The 15377-nt window shown below is 50.4% G+C and overlaps 1 protein-coding gene across 2 annotated transcripts in view; it reads left to right on the top strand.

Moving 5' to 3' along the window:
* Positions 1-1023: 1023 nt before the first annotated feature.
* The window catches only part of NOS1 (nitric oxide synthase 1), a gene marked incomplete at its 5' end in the record, with an annotated part of 72623 nt that continues 58269 nt past the window's right edge, over positions 1024-15377 (top strand). For both annotated transcript variants that reach the window (XM_084254403.1, XM_084254402.1), the window contains 2 exons: positions 1024-1745; positions 13627-13756. In XM_084254403.1, the coding sequence (XP_084110529.1) occupies positions 1024-1745; positions 13627-13756 (852 nt within the window). The remainder of the gene's footprint in view (positions 1746-13626; positions 13757-15377) is intronic.

The following is a 15377-nucleotide window of genomic DNA, read 5'->3' as shown; positions in this document are numbered from 1 at the left end:
CATCGGTGGAGCACAAATGTCCTTCAGAGTTTTGTGTGAATCCATCTCTTTGGTACTTATACTAAATTGGGTTCATAATGGTTTGTGATGTGGCCAAGCCCAATGGGCATCCCTCATCAGCAGTTCCATGGACGGTACCAGTCCCCCTCCAGTGGGCTTTCTTAAGGGAAATTTGGGGGTGGCCTCAATGGAGAGGCCAAAGACCCAGGCTGGCTGAGCTCTGACCTATGATTAGAAAATGTTTGCAAAACACAGAGCGCCCAACGCTGCGAGATATGTTGGCGTGGGGACTTCTCGCAGTGACAAGGAGATGAGCGGTCTGATTCTTGCCATCTGAGTTCTGGGACTCACCGTCAGTGCTCTGTCCGGGGGCGCCCTTTGGCCCTGCAGGGCTTTAGGCAGGGAGATGAAAATAAGGAGCTTACAGCTAACTGGGGAGTGGGCCCCCTGGAGGAAGAAGGATTTCATTTCTGGGTTAATTTCTGAACTCCAACAACTTGACTCAACTGTTTTCCATCCTGGTCTTGAACTTGGTGTTGGGCGCTCAGCATCCGTCTCTCCTTTTTAATTCTTTTCATCCCTCCCTTGTTCCTTGTCACCAGCTCAGGAAGCCCCTGATCTGATCTGCTTCTAGTGGGCTGGCGATCCACATCTAGCATGCGTCACCTCTAGACACAGCTACGTGCGTCCCCCAGACACTTCTTCCCAGTCCACCCGACCTGCTGCTTGGGGACACTCCCCACCGCTTCTCCTGACGTCTGCCTGATCACTCATCACTTCCTTGGAGAACAAGGAGGGAGCAGACGCATGAAATCATGCCACCAATGTCCCGACAGCAATGAGGGGGTGACGCCACTTGACGTCACAGGCACAGAGGACCCGGACCCCAGGCAGCCAGCTCTCGAGACTCTCGCAGCTCCTGCAGCGCCTTCTCTCGGCACAGCCTGAAGCCTGGCTCCTCCAGGGGACGTCGCCTTGGCTTGACATATTCTGAGGTCTCCAGCCTCTTGGACACAGGACGCCATGGAGAATCACATGTTCACGGTACAGCAGATCCAACCCAATGTCATTTCTGTCCGCCTCTTCAAGCGCAAAGTGGGGGGCCTGGGCTTCTTGGTGAAGGAGCGGGTGAACAAGCCCCCTGTGATCATCTCTGACCTGATTCGAGGGGGTGCCGCAGAGCAGAGCGGCCTCATCCAGGCTGGGGACATCATTCTCGCGGTCAACGGCCAGCCCTTGGTGGATCTGAGCTATGACAGCGCCCTGGAGGTCCTCAGGGGCATTGCCTCCGAGACCCACGTGGTCCTCATTCTGAGGGGCCCCGAGGGCTTCACCACGCATCTAGAGACTACCTTTACTGGGGACGGGACCCCCAAAACCATCCGGGTGACACGGCCCCTGGGTCCACCCCCCACTGCTGTCGATCTGACCCACCAGCCGTCAGCCAGCAAAGAGCAGCCACTGGCAGGGGACAGGGCTACGGGTCCCGGAGGGCCGCCGCCTGCCTCAGACAATGGGCCGGAAGCTGGCCTGCTCGCCCACACTAACGGCCTGGCTCCCAGGCACCCAAGCCAGAACCCTGCCAAGAAAGGTGCCGGGGTGGGCCCCCAGGGCAGCGGGGAGAACAATGAACTGCTCAGAGAGATAGAGCCAGTGCTGAGCCTGCTCACCAGTGGGGCCAAAGGACTCAATGGCGGAGCAGCTGCCAAGGCACAGACGAAAGATGCGGAAGTCCAGGTGGACAGGTAAGCTCCATGGGTATACCCATCGTGTGTGTGTGTGTGTGTGTGTGTGTGTGTGTGTGTGTGTATTATCAGTTGTCTCAGCCACCTGGACAGGAGCATCCACTCACCCATCCTTGCCTCTTGCTCTTAAAACTGAAATTCAGGGCCTCCCTGGTGGTGCAAGGGATTAAGTAGTAGACAGCACTATGACACTACCCGCAGCCTCTGCAGCACGAGTTCGATTCCAGGCCAGGGAGCTACCCACATGGCGCAGCAGACCTCTCCTGTCGTCCCACTGCTGTGTATTTCAGTCAGTCTGCCTGTTTTGTTCCCCACTCTGTCTCTGGTGAATCCTCTCACCCGCCGCACCTCTGGTATGCACCCCAGCTCTTGTATGCATAAATAAATAAATCTTTTTTAAAAACCTGCAATTGAAAGAGCAGAGTAGGCGTAACTTCTAGCCTGAATCTCTTGCCTGGGAACCCATAGTTAGTGATCACGGTCGCGGGAGTCATGTCTTCCAGTCTTCCCCTATCATCCTCCAGCAATCCCCCTTGCGGCCGCAGTGGCGAGCAAGGAAGGTCCTGAGGAGGGGGTTTGGAATTAAAGCAGAGAATGGGCCCGACTCCCCAAACTATGGTCTGGTTGGGATTATGTGGGAGCTGAGGCTCGGACTTGAAGAACCAACTGGTACCAGCCCCCTGTGTTTGCCAGCTTGGCATTTTCTGATTCTCTGGAGGTGGAGAGCTGGCAACACAGTGGGCGATTCTAGTTCCTTCTCTGGGGAGGAGTCAGCAGCTGGGCCAGGTGGTCAGAGAACAGTGGAGACAGGAGAAAGAATTTTCCCTCTGCCCTCCCCCCACTCTCATCTTAGGTCTAGCACTGACCCTCCGTCCCCCAGCACTATCAGGGTGGGCCTAGGTGGGTTCCTCTTCTGCACTCCCCATTAGAAGGAGGCTGGGGTCTGGGCTCCACCACCCAAAATCCAGACCCAGACTCCTCCATACCACCTCAAGCACCCAGGTGTCCCCAGGTCACCAGGGAGTCCCTCAGGGGCCTGGATTAGGGTAGTTCTCAAGGGTCTTGCATTCATTCACGTAACATATTCATTGAGGACCTACTATGTGCCACGCTGTTCTGGGCACCCAGAGTAAAGCAGTGAATGGAATTGACAAATCCTCTGACCTTGTGAGTGGATGAGCTGACTGTGCAGTGGGGAAGATGAAGAATAGTTAGCATAAAGATGGAAAATGTGTAGTCCAGTGGATGTGTGTAAAGGCAGGAACAGGACACAGTGCAGGTTTTCAGATCCCATGCAGACCGAGTAGTTTTCAGTAGATTTCTTGAGACCACCCTCCACATTAGTCTTTTTTCCCTACATAGGCACCTCCGTGGTGACAACTATTGGGAGGAGGAACACTGTAAAGGCAGGAATAGACACGGTGCAGGTTTTCCGATCCCATGCAAACCGAGTAAAGGAGGAGTCAGAGTCCTCAGTGGTTTTTTGCAGGTCTTTTATGGGGGTTCACCAGGCATATGGCAGGCAAGGGTGCTGGGGGGCCGGGAGGCTGGCAGGCCTCCCAGCCCCCAGCAAATCCTCACTCTATCTGGGCTCTCTGGTGATCTCGGCTTCTCTTCGGCTTCTGCTGCTGCTTTCTCAGCTTCTGACATCCCTGTGGTGCCGCCCTTAAAAGCACAGTCTTAGCACACGTGTACCCACTCCAGGTGCCCGCCATCAGGCATGCATTCAGGATCACAGGGTTCCCTCATCTATCCTGATGGCGGGAGGGCAGAAAAGCCTGATACCTTTTACCTTACCCTACAATGTGCTAAAATCAGTAGAGCAGGCAGGGATTAGGAAGTGTTGGAGAGGGTGAAATTTTAGAGGGAGGCTCTGCGACTCTCTCTACCTAGGAAGGCCATGTTGGAAGACCCAGACAAAGGAGAGAGGAAGACTTGCAGCTTCATGGAGCATTCTAGGCAGAGAGAAAGGGGGATACCAGGGTACTGGGGTGCTTGATGAACTGCATGGGATCCAGTACTCCTTCCTGATGGGGAACCCAAAAACCACTCTTTGGTAGGCTCCTCCATCTGAGGCACACCATTTTATACTGAAACTTTTCCTAACTTCTCACACCTGGGCAAAAACTGCACCAATTCCTCCGAGACCCCCCATAGGAAGATGAGGCTTCATTGGAAATCCCTGAGCTGAGGGGAAAGCAGGACCACTTGCTGCCTTTTGAGCCCCTGCCCTGTGGCCCTCTGCTCTTGTGCAAGTTCCCTGGAGACACCCTGGACCACCCCCCCAACCCTGACACACACATACCCCTTAGGTCCTGTCTCTGTGGGAGACGGAGCCTTGGCCCCATACGTAGCGCATGTTGTGGCCATCTTGGTGAGGCAGACAGTCAGGGCTCCCTGGTGCCCCGATGTCCATTTCCGTAGCTGGGGGCCAGCATGACTTCCTGGGGTTGTCCTGTTCTCAGAGACCAGGCCTAACTCAACTGCAACTAGAATGGAAGACTCCCCCCCAAGCTAGAGCCCTGCTCTGAAGGGGCTAGCACCTTCCAGGGGACCCCCACTCGCATGCCAGCAGCCATGGCCTGTTCAGTCTGGCTGTGTCTGCTGAGCCACCGCAGGTCCCCTGAGTTTCCTTGGGAGGGCTGAAATTCTAAAGATCTGCAGAATCCAGAGCAATCGCTGCTCTTGTTCTCAGAGACACGGAAGTGCCCCTCCCCAAAGGCTCCTGGCACCACCTCCTCCAATCCTATAGGCGCTTCTGTAACCCTCAGCACCAGATCCTCCCAAGAGCAGCCGACATTGACTGGGGCAGTTGAGCACCAACTGCCTAATGTTCCGTGTGCTTGGTTCTTGTTCCTGACTGGCCTGGGCGGTGAGTGTCAGTGTTCCAGGAGGCTCAAGCTCAGCCCCCGCAGATGGAGTGTCCGTGTGTAGGGAGAAGTCCCCGACGTCTGGCACACCGAGGCCAGGTGCAGGGCTTCTAGACTTGGGTGGGGCTGTCGTGGGAAGGGCTTTCACAGAGCCCTCCCGGCAGCCAGGCCCCAGGGGCTGGTCCAGCCACCGACTGGGAAGCAGCAGCCTGTTTCCCTGAGAATAAGGGAGGGTCAGCCAGTCTGACCTGGGTTCTGCTTTGGGGCATCTGCTTCCCAATGGGAAAGATTGCATCTGAACGCCCAGCCTGCCCTGCTCCACTACCGCCCTCCCTTTGGTGACCCTGTCTCAACCTCGCAGAAGAGCAGGAAAGACTGCTTCCAAGGAAGTAAGGTTGGGGAGCAAGTCTGGAGCCCACAAAACAGTGAGTGGTTCTCAGGGTGGATAGTAATAAGAGCATGACCCCCAAACTCGGTGGCTCACACCCTGCTGGACTCAAGCCACCCCCATTTTTTAACAAATATTGTTACTTGCCCCTTTCACTCACGGGATGCTCTTTCGGGGATCATTTAACCTACCCACATTTTTCCTTTTTTAATCAACATAATGCCCTAATTATAAAGTAAAGGCGGCAGAGCATCCAAGTAACATGGCATAGGAGAACCTGTCATTTAACTCTCAGGGTCCAGGCGTGACTCCCTGGATGGGTCAGATGTTTGTGCCTAAACATAGAATCACTGCAAACACGACAGTGTCAAAACGCAGATTGACTCAGGTGTGTTGTTTTGGCAACTCAAATGCCACCAGCAGCGTCGCCTTGGTGACGTGATTTTTCCAAAATGGTGAGCAGCTCCCGATAAAGCCACGTCCTGTCTCTTTGATTTACCAAGTAGTTGCACACGTGGACAATTCAGTCTGTTTTAAAGCCATATTATTAAGCCACATTTACACACCACGACTGAATGGGGTCTCAGTTCAGGGACATCTGCCTGGGTGTCCAAAGTTTACATGTGGTCAGAACCCTTCTCCCTAATGTGGGTTTGTCCCAGCCTTGCAGGGTGCCCATCACTCAGTGTAACCTCTCTCCCTCCAAGATGCCAGCAACCAAAAGTGCCCCCACATGATGCCAAACTGCCTCCCAGGGGCCAGAACAAAAGCCTTGTTAAGAATCAGTGTCACCAGTCAGAAAACAGGAACCCAGAGAAAGATAGAATGTTCTTCGGGACCACTCTGGGGGCTGGCTCAGGCCTCTTGGAGTACACGCTGCCTGGAAATTACTCACCTTCCCATTGGCCTCTCCGTCTGGCTGCATGCTGCTCCAGGGTGGGGGTGGGAACTGGCCTCCCTGATGCAGGATGAACAGGTGACAGTGAGGCCGGCTACCAGCCAACCCCAAGCCCCACATCCAGGTCACACTCAGCAATCCGTGGCTTCTGGGGACCGAGCAGAAGCCGGGCCACCCCTGGTTTCAGCAGCGCCCTTGTGTCCTGCACCTGGGCCCTCGTTGTCTTCCTTCCCTCTTTCCTTTTGGACACAGACTTATTCTCCTGCCCCATCTAGTCTCTTTCCCCCGTGGGGGTGCTGGCCCTTACTTGTGGGGAGAAGCCACGTTTACACGCAGCCTCATTCCTTCATCCCAGGGAGGAGGTGGTGGGGGCAGGCGGTGGCAGCGTGTGAGAGAGTGTAAGGAAGGGAATCTGGGGGTTTCTGGGACCTTCTGTGCTTGGGAGCGGTCACTTTAAAACGGTCACTTCTAAGCCTGTCAGAGGAAATCCAGGTTGCTCAGCTTGCTGCCCTGAAGGAAGGTTCTAAAGAGGCCAAGGTCCCCGGCCCAGCATCCATCTGGACCCGCCGTTCAGCCTCGCCCTGTGCTCTGATAACTAACTTCTCCACTTGCAGGGCACTCGGTTACTTAGATTACCTCATGTGTGAAGTCAGCTCCCTAAGTAGGATGCGTGATTTTAGCTCCATCTTATATAAGGAACGGAAGCTCAGCGAGGCAAAGCACCTTGCCTGAGGTCACAGTCCTGGTTCTACCTAGAAATCGCACGTGAGTGCCTAGAGTTAAAAAGAAGCCAGGTGAGAGGATCTGGAGGAACAGAGTCAATTTCCACCCTAAAGAATCAGCTTAATCCAGAGGAGGAAGCCAACATCTGCAACAAGTTTCATAACTCATCCTCCGGCCAGCCAGCTGCTGCGCGCTCCGGGGCACCATGCTAGGTCTTTACATAATTAATTCATTTACCTCCCATGCTCCTGATAAGGAAGCCAAGGTTCAGAGAGGTGCAGTCACTTGCCCCAGGTTACACAGCACATGGCAGAGCCAGGACTTGTCCCCAAGCCAGGCTCTTGATCACAGTGCCCTTGACCACCAGCCATCGTGATACATCAGAATATTGTTCTGATGACATCAGAATTTTGTCTGAAGACATCAGAATATTGACTCAGTCTAAAAGGGAAACTGAGGCCCTGAGGTACCTATAGATAGTACTTCTGGAGAATGAACCTCAGAGAGTCCCCTCTCAGGCTGACCCGACATGCCTCATCACTTTAAACTACTCTGGTGGCATGTTTCAGCTGAGGAATTGAACACAATAACTTTGCCTTCACACCGAATCTCTGCACCTTTCCATGTACACTTTGACCATCAGAACAAAAGTGGCTTCCCCAGTCCATCCTTTCCTAGGAAGGGGAGAGAGGCCCTCCTTAAGGCGGTATTACTCCCCCTTTGTCCCTCTTTCCAGCTGTGACCTGTGGGGTGGGTAAGCAGCCCCTCATTCTGGGGAATCAGCCCGCCCACCTACCCCAAACTGCACACAACCAGGGGGCTCCTCGCCATCTTTTATTTCATGAGTATTTATGAAGCCTCTTTCTACCTCAGATATTTCCTTCTGCCTCAGATATTGGTCTCAGAACTTGGATCCATTAGTAAAGCTCTTTTATTAAGAGGTCATAGAGACAAGAAATGAATAATAAACACACAGCACATGCAGTCATTTTAGATATTGATACAATCTATGAAGGACATAAAACTCAGAGAAATGGGGCTTGGAGTCGGGGAGGACCTCAGATGGAAAGGTCAGGGGCGGCCTCTCTGAGAGGCAACATGTGTACTGAGGCCAGACGGATGAGCCACGTGAAATCGAGGAAAGGGCATTCCTGCAGAGGGTAGAGGAAGAACAAAGGCCCTGAGGCAGAAATGAGGCTGGGACGTTCTAGGAACTGAAAGACTGGAGACTCTTGAGTGTGGTATGTGGTGGGGGGACTGCTGGGCATCTAGGTGTCATCTCTGTTCCTGCCACCCTCCACCCACTGTTGCATCAGCCTCCTGGGGCTGCTGTGAAAAAATGACTCCAAACTTGGTGACTTCGAGCAACACACATTTGTTCACTTGCAGTTCTGGGGTATTTCTGTCAGGGTCGGCCTGGCCGAGCTAAAATTAAGGTGTGGGCAGGGGCTGCGATTCTTCTGGAGGCTCTCGAGGAGAGGCTGGTTCCTTGCCTGCCCGTGGCCCCTCCCTCCACCTTCAAAGCTAGCAGTGTAGCATCTTCACAGGCCATCCTCTTCTATATCCTTGTAAAGACACTTGTGATTGCTTCTAACGCCCATCCTGAGAATCCAGAATAATCTCCCCCTTTCAAGATTGTTGACTTAATCATACCTGTAAAGTCCCCTTTTTCATGGGATTGGGACCTGATATCATTGGGGGCCCTTATTCAGCTTACCACACTCACCCAATGAGTGTTATTGGGCAACACTGCGGTCAGACCCTGGACTGACCAGTAGTTGACCCGTAGCCATCCTAATGAGGTCTGTCTAGATGGGGTTCAGTGTCCCCCCTGTGTTCCTCACCAGCTACATATTTTAGGAAAGCCCTTAGTCCTTTTGGGCTTTAGTTTTCCCATCCCTAGAAAGAGTACGTGAACCAGATGAGCCCTAAGAGTCCTTCCAGAACAACCATTCACGTTCCTCCTGAAGGCCAGTGGCGGGCTGCTCACTGCAGACCAGGCCACTGGCCTTGTCCCTCTCCTGTCAGGCCACACCTGGAAGGTTTACTGCTCCATTCGACCCTTCTGGAAATCACTTTGGCAGGAAGTCCAACATCCGCTCAGGTCAAAGGTCACAAGTTGGGAGCTAAGGGTCCCAGCTAGTTCTCCCTTGAATTTTATTCGAACCTTCAGTTCACAGAAAGAGTGAATTTGTGACAAAATAGAGAATTCAAGAGATGTCATCATAAAACTGGTCTCCAGACTCACTCTGCTATCTGCATCAGAAAAACTGTTAGCATTAGTCCATATCCTGGCGAGGCAGCCTACCGTGGGAAAGGGGAATTCATGGCCCTTCCGGTTCCCCAGCGTCCACACTCAGCCCGGCATGCCCCACCTGCACCCTGTGAAGCCTGGAGCTGGGGAGTCCTGCCCAGCTCTTGCACTATTATTATGCCTAGACTGGAGGCCTCACCTCACTGCTCGGTGACAGCATTCACCCCAGAGCCGGCTTTCAGGAGCACATTTTTCTCTCTATGAGACCTTCCCCAACTCCAGCTTCACAAAATCCAGGAGAAGAGCCATGCCGAGACCTCAAACCTGGTTTCCACAGCTCCCAGCATTCATGACCAGGTGGAGACAGAAACCAAGGGCTGTTGAGTGTGTGGAGAGGGAGAAGGGGAGCCGGAGAGAGTGAAGCGTCTGCTGAGAGACGTGGGCAGGACTTCCTGCCAGGACCAGCTGCTCCTCAGCGGCCTCCTTGCCTGGCTGGGCCAGCGGCTCCACCTCCAGGCTATGTGCTGCACACAGGCCTGGCCACCTGCTGCCCCTCCTGGAGCCTCAGGGTTGGCTAGTGGTCAGCTCTTGAGGGCACGCGTGCCAACTTCCTATAGAGTCAGGCTTAGGGCCCCCATCCCCTGCATGAGAGGTCAGGGACCGGGCTCCCGGGGAGCCTCATTGGGAAGGACCTGGCAAAGGTGCTCAGAGGTTTAGAGATGCTAGACCGACTCTTGGCTTGTCCAGCTAGCAACGTGGCAGAAAAAGGATTTTAGTTTAGTCCCTGCCAGAAAGCATAGGAAATGCTCGCCAGGTGGGGGGCAGAGCACTACGCCTGCCCTTACAGGGACAGAGAGGGCTGCAGAAGAGCTGAGGGAAGGAGCTGGAGGAAGGAGGGGAGACGGAGGGCTGACGTTTCTAACCAGGAGGGCAGCTTGCTGTTGACAGTAGAGTTGGGCATTCCCAAGAAAATGGGTCTTCAAGGGTGTCCATGAACCATGTGGCGACCTTTTGACAATGCAGATTCCAGGCTCCCGCCTAGAGCAGACTTCACACTCTCCAGGGATGGACTCAGGTGAATTTTAACAAGCCCCTGGGTTAATTCTGATGCAGTCTGAAGTTTGAGAGCCATCAGACATGGCCATGTGATAGCTGTAGTACATGGGCACACCCAGAATGCCACGCTCTCTGGGGACAGCCTTTCCAGATGATGTGGACACTGAGAGGAGGTGAGAGCCAGGGGCTGTCCTATACTAGGTCACTTGCCTCAGGTGGCTGTTTCAATTTCATGAGAGTTCAATAAAATCAAACATTTCATTCTTCAGTGACAATACTCTTAATTCAAGTGCTCAGTTGCCACCTGTGGCTAGTGGCAATACCACCAGTCAGCACAGATGTGGAATGTTTCCCTCGTCTCTGAAAGTTTATGCCAGCTTAGGGGGTTCTTGACTGTCTCATACAGAACTAGCATTTTCCTTTTCTTGTTTCTGTCTGTTTAGCCTATAAGCTAGTGGTTTTACCAGAAAAGGCCAGGTCCTTGGTGCTGCCTGTCACTACAGAAAGCCAATAAGCAGCAACAGGAATTGACTCTGTAAGAAGCACTTTATTCAGAAAGCTGGCCAGCGATCTGAGAGAACGGCAGGTGCAACACCCTGAAGAAACCCTTCTGCCATCTTATCTCAAGCTGGCCTTTTTATATTAAGTTAAACAAAAACAGTTAGTCATGTGCTAATAGCCCATCAGAATGGCCAGCTAATGTTTCTGGTATTTGTCACATTCAGCCTCCCCATTATCTTGACCCTGGTACATCTTGTCCTGCTGATCCTGATTGATTTCTGATGGCGTCAATGCCCAGCACTCCTTTGTGCATCATCAGGGTGGGAATCTCAGTTCATTATTAAGAATTTTAGTTTCAAGAAAACAGATCAACCTGAGAGGAGAAAGCACACATTGTACAAAAATGAAGAATGATGTAAAATACATATAAATAAAAAAAAAAGATCAATAGTCATATAGTGTGTAGGTACAGCCTGTGCTCTTCCCTTCTCCCCCAACCCACTGTCATTGGTAAGAGTGCTAACAAGCCCACGGGCTAAATACTGTAAGCCTTAGCCCTTGCAGCAACCCCATGAACGAGGTGTGATCATTAAACCTATTTTCGAGATGCATAAATGGAGAATTAGAAAGCTTAAGTATCAAAAATATCTGAGTTGCACAGCCTATCACCAATAAAGCCAAGAAGTGAACCCAGTTCCACCCAATCCACAGTGCTTTTAGCCAACACGCTGCTCATTCACCCCCATCACACTGAGACCCTGGTGAGCACGTTTAGCAATACCCCAGCTCTCAGACCTGGTTGTTGTTGTCAGACTGGGCATTGGGAATCTACGGAAATCTACTTCTGATTTTGCTCTTGGGTGAAGGGAGGCAAAATAGCTCAACCCATATGTTCCCGTGGCCCCATATTAAAAATCTTCTTCCCCTTTGCTTCACATAGGACTTGTAAATAAGTGCCTGCAAAGCACTCCAAACGCATTACTTAAACAAAGATGTTAAATGCTAAAAAAAAAAAAAGAAAAGAAAAGAAAAGAAAGAAAGAACAAAAAAAGAAAAAAAGAAAAAGATGACAAAAGCCACCCTCCCTGCACAAGCCCTGGGAGCCATTTTGAAGTTGCCTGGGTAATTGAGTCCTGTCATTTCTGTAAACTGACCTCATTGATTGAGAGAAGTTGCATTACTTGCTCTTTAGCCTCTGGCCTAGTGTGAACATCCTGACTAGTTTTTCCTATCTCTGTTTTAAAGAAAAGAAAGATCTGGGCCAAGCATCCATCAGCCTTCATTTCAGATCCCAACACTGCTGTGTGCTTCCTGCGGAACCTTGGGAAACTTCTATAAACCCTTTGGACTCGGTTTTTGCGTCTGTAAAATTGGGCTTTTAATGTCTGTTGAGATTAAATGAAGTGACTTCTGTGCAAGCACTGGTATGATCCCGACGCTCAAACAATATTAAACTTCTCTCTGAATCCCCACTAGGGTCTTATGATATAACAGGATCAGGAGATTGGGAGCTGAAAGGAGTGACATTTACAGCAACCCTCACAACAGGCAATTCCTCTGTTTATCACCATGTAGGTAAACCATTGACTTGGGAAATGTCTGTAATCAAGAGCCACTTCGGGTGTGTTTGGGTGACATTTTAAAGAGGGTGAAACAGAACATTCCTTCTGGCAATTGCAAGCCTCTCCAAGCAGAAAAATGTAAGTGCCTTTGACATAGGCCATCAGGACTTTGTGAAACACAGTTGAAGGAAGCAGTTGGAGGGGGCACTCAGGGCTGTGCACTCAGAGCCTGGACTCTGGCTTCTGATTCATCCCAAACGACTGTCATCACCAGATTGGGGGCCAGGGGCCGTTATGGATCCAGGAAGCTTCCTGGTTAAGCAGTTGTAGTCTCTATAATCAGCAACCAGCCTGGATTCAATTCTCAACTCCACCATCATTTAACCTCTCGGATCCTCAGTTTCCTCATCTGATGATGACTATGAGGACGATGATAATGGTAACACCAATGTTGATGACAGTGTGATGGAGGAGGATGGTGATGCTGGAAGGGATGATGAAGAATATTATGAGGTGAAAAAAGTGGTGATGATAATGATTTGATAATTATGGCAGGTGATGATAATGAAGATGATAGCACTGGTGATGATGGTGATGGTGACTGTGACAATAGTGATGGTTATGCTAATGAGGAGTTGGATGGTGGTGATTGTGGTAGTGATGGTGATGATCGTAATACTGATGGTAGTAAAGGTGATGTTAATGGTGGGGGTGGTGGCAGTGATGGTGATGATGATGGTGATGATGGTGGGGGTGGTGTTGATTATGCTGGTGATAGTGTTGATGCCTTGGTAGTGATGATTGTGGTGGTGGTGGTGGTGGTGATGGTGGTGGTGGTAGTGCTGATGGTGGTGGTGGTGATGATGGTGGTGGTGGTGATGAGGATGGTGGTGGTGAATTATGATAATGATGATTATAATAGTGAGACCCTGCACTTCACAATGCATGGGAAGAGTAGGCTGGAATACTGTGACTTTGAGCAACTTAGTTGTCTCAACATCTGTCACAAGAATTATACTAAAACATATAAAGTGCTTGGACACATAATAAGTACTTAATAAATACTAGCATCATTGTTAATGCATTTTTGTCATTGCTTTGTCCCCCTTATTTTAGGAATCTTTCCTGTTTATCCTGACCTGGTATCATTAATCTTATTATCAAAGCCTTAGTCAGCATTGGATGATTTCCACCCTGACCCACATAGCTTGGTTCCTTCCCTGTCCCTTCTGCCTCCTGTATCATCCATGATTAAGTCTTATGGACATTAAGTTGTCCAGGGGTTTTGCTGAAAGATGGGCCTCCTCTGTTCCTAGATCTATAAAATGGGGTGGGGGAGAAGGCACAAAATCTATGCCGTGGCCATCCTGAGGTGATATCCGCAAAGATGGGTATGTGCCAGCCATCAGTGCCAATTTGGATGCAGTCACCTTTGGGCTTGACAACGGGGCTTCCTTCCCACCTGTCATTGGTGATCCTGTTCGGTGGCTGGGAGCCTAAAGCTGGCTGGTTCCATGTGGATGTGGGTGATCTGCAGGTTCTGTACTGACTCAAGCAGGACTTGTAGATCGGGGCAGCCAACAGGCTCTCTGATGCCTCACCTTCCTCATCTGCCCCCTTGCCTTTCAGAGATCTGATGGATGGCAAGTCACACAAGCCACTGCCTCTCGGTGTAGAGAATGACCGAGTCTTCAGTGACCTGTGGGGGAAGGGCAACGTGCCTGTGGTCCTCAACAACCCGTATTCAGAGAAGGAGCAGGTAAGGTTGGTGCCAACCTGGCACCCACTCTCTCATGCCTCCCCGAACCCTCTTGGGTGTGAAGATAAGGGAAGGGAAGCCAAACCCCAAAACACAATGGGGTAGAAACCAGCCGCCATAGTTGAAGGGTTGCTGAGGTGAGGTCAGGAGCATGTGTCCTGGGATATAGATTTTGGCTTGGTTTGTTTTATTTTGTTTGTGAGTTTGCCGTTTTTCTTCAAACTCTAATTCTCTTTCTGCCAGGAAAGGCAATCACTTGGTTACAAGTTTAAAAGATTAAAAAGTACTGAAGGTAAAAAGTTCTTCTCTCTCCCCTAATTCCAGCCACAGTTTCTTTCCCTTCCCAGAAGTAAGCAATATTTTATTTTTGGGTCCTTTTAATTATATTTTATGCAGAAATAGGTAAGTACACTTATTGGTTTTATATATTTTTACACAAATGAGAGTATGCTATACACATTCACCTTGCTTTTTCACTTAGTAGCCTATCTTGGAGATTAGGCCTAATTCATAAGTAAGGAGAGTCCTGATTCTTTATTCACAGCTGCATAATGTTCCATTATATGGCAGTAACATAATTTACTGGGTCAGTCCTACATAATGGACACCTGGGCCATTGCGTTTTTTGCTAATGAAATGCCATAATGAAAGACTATATAAATATCTCATTTGACACATGGACAGGCTTATCCATAGAATAAATTCCTGAAAGTGGAATTGTTGGGTCAAAGGTCATGTATATCTATGATGTGGGCAGAAATTGCCCAATTGCTCACCATAGGGGACATGCCAATCCCACCAAAAAGGAGAGTAACTATTTTCCCATGGCCTCAGCAACTCGGCGTATCCAACTTTTTAGTCATTGCCGATTTGCTGAGATTATTTTGCAGGTAAGTCAGTTTGCTTTCCCAAGAATGACTGGATTTAACTAGAGATCAACAACACTTTTTTTCTCACTTACCCAGCCAGCTAGTGGGCCAAGCCAAAGCAACCGTAGTGAAGTATGTGAATTTCCCATCCATCCTCTGCATTGCCGAGGGTACCGATGGAGTGACCAGGAGGAGGTCAGAATGGGGAAATGACCCAGGTCACTCAGAAGATCATCTTCCTTCCTTTCATTATCCCAGTACCCCCCAAACTCTGGATGCACAGACCAGATTGCCAAGTTCTGACTTCTGATGCTTAGTGTATGGACAGCATCTTTCAGCACCAGCCACTAAGTGATGACTCAAAGGTTCTCCACAGAGTTTTACAGGGGAGGTGGATCATTCCAGAGCTTCAGTGGGAATTGCTTGCCTTAACTGCTGTTGGCTGCTCAGGGATATAAGGACATCAGGGATTCCACAGTAGTTGAGACCCATGATCCTTTGGCCTCTCTCCTCTTGCAGTGACATCTGGAACACTTGGTGGATAAGCACAATTACAGGCTTCATTTATGCCATCCAAAAATCAAGTCCACACTGCGAACATGAGAAAAGTATTATCCAGTGGTGTTTAAATGAACAAAGTTTAAATTTTCATTCTCAATTGGAAATCAAGGGTGTTGCCATAATGCAAACCCTCCAAGACAAAGGACAGAAAGAGGCAGTCTCAAGCCAGATCCAAATTGATAGGATTTGTT

This window comes from Talpa europaea, assembly GCF_964194135.1.
Source record: "Talpa europaea genome assembly, chromosome: 14".
Classification (NCBI taxonomy): Eukaryota; Metazoa; Chordata; class Mammalia; order Eulipotyphla; family Talpidae; genus Talpa; species Talpa europaea.
The sequence above is the reverse complement of the archived record's forward strand: the minus strand, read 5'-3'. Positions and strand labels throughout refer to the sequence as shown.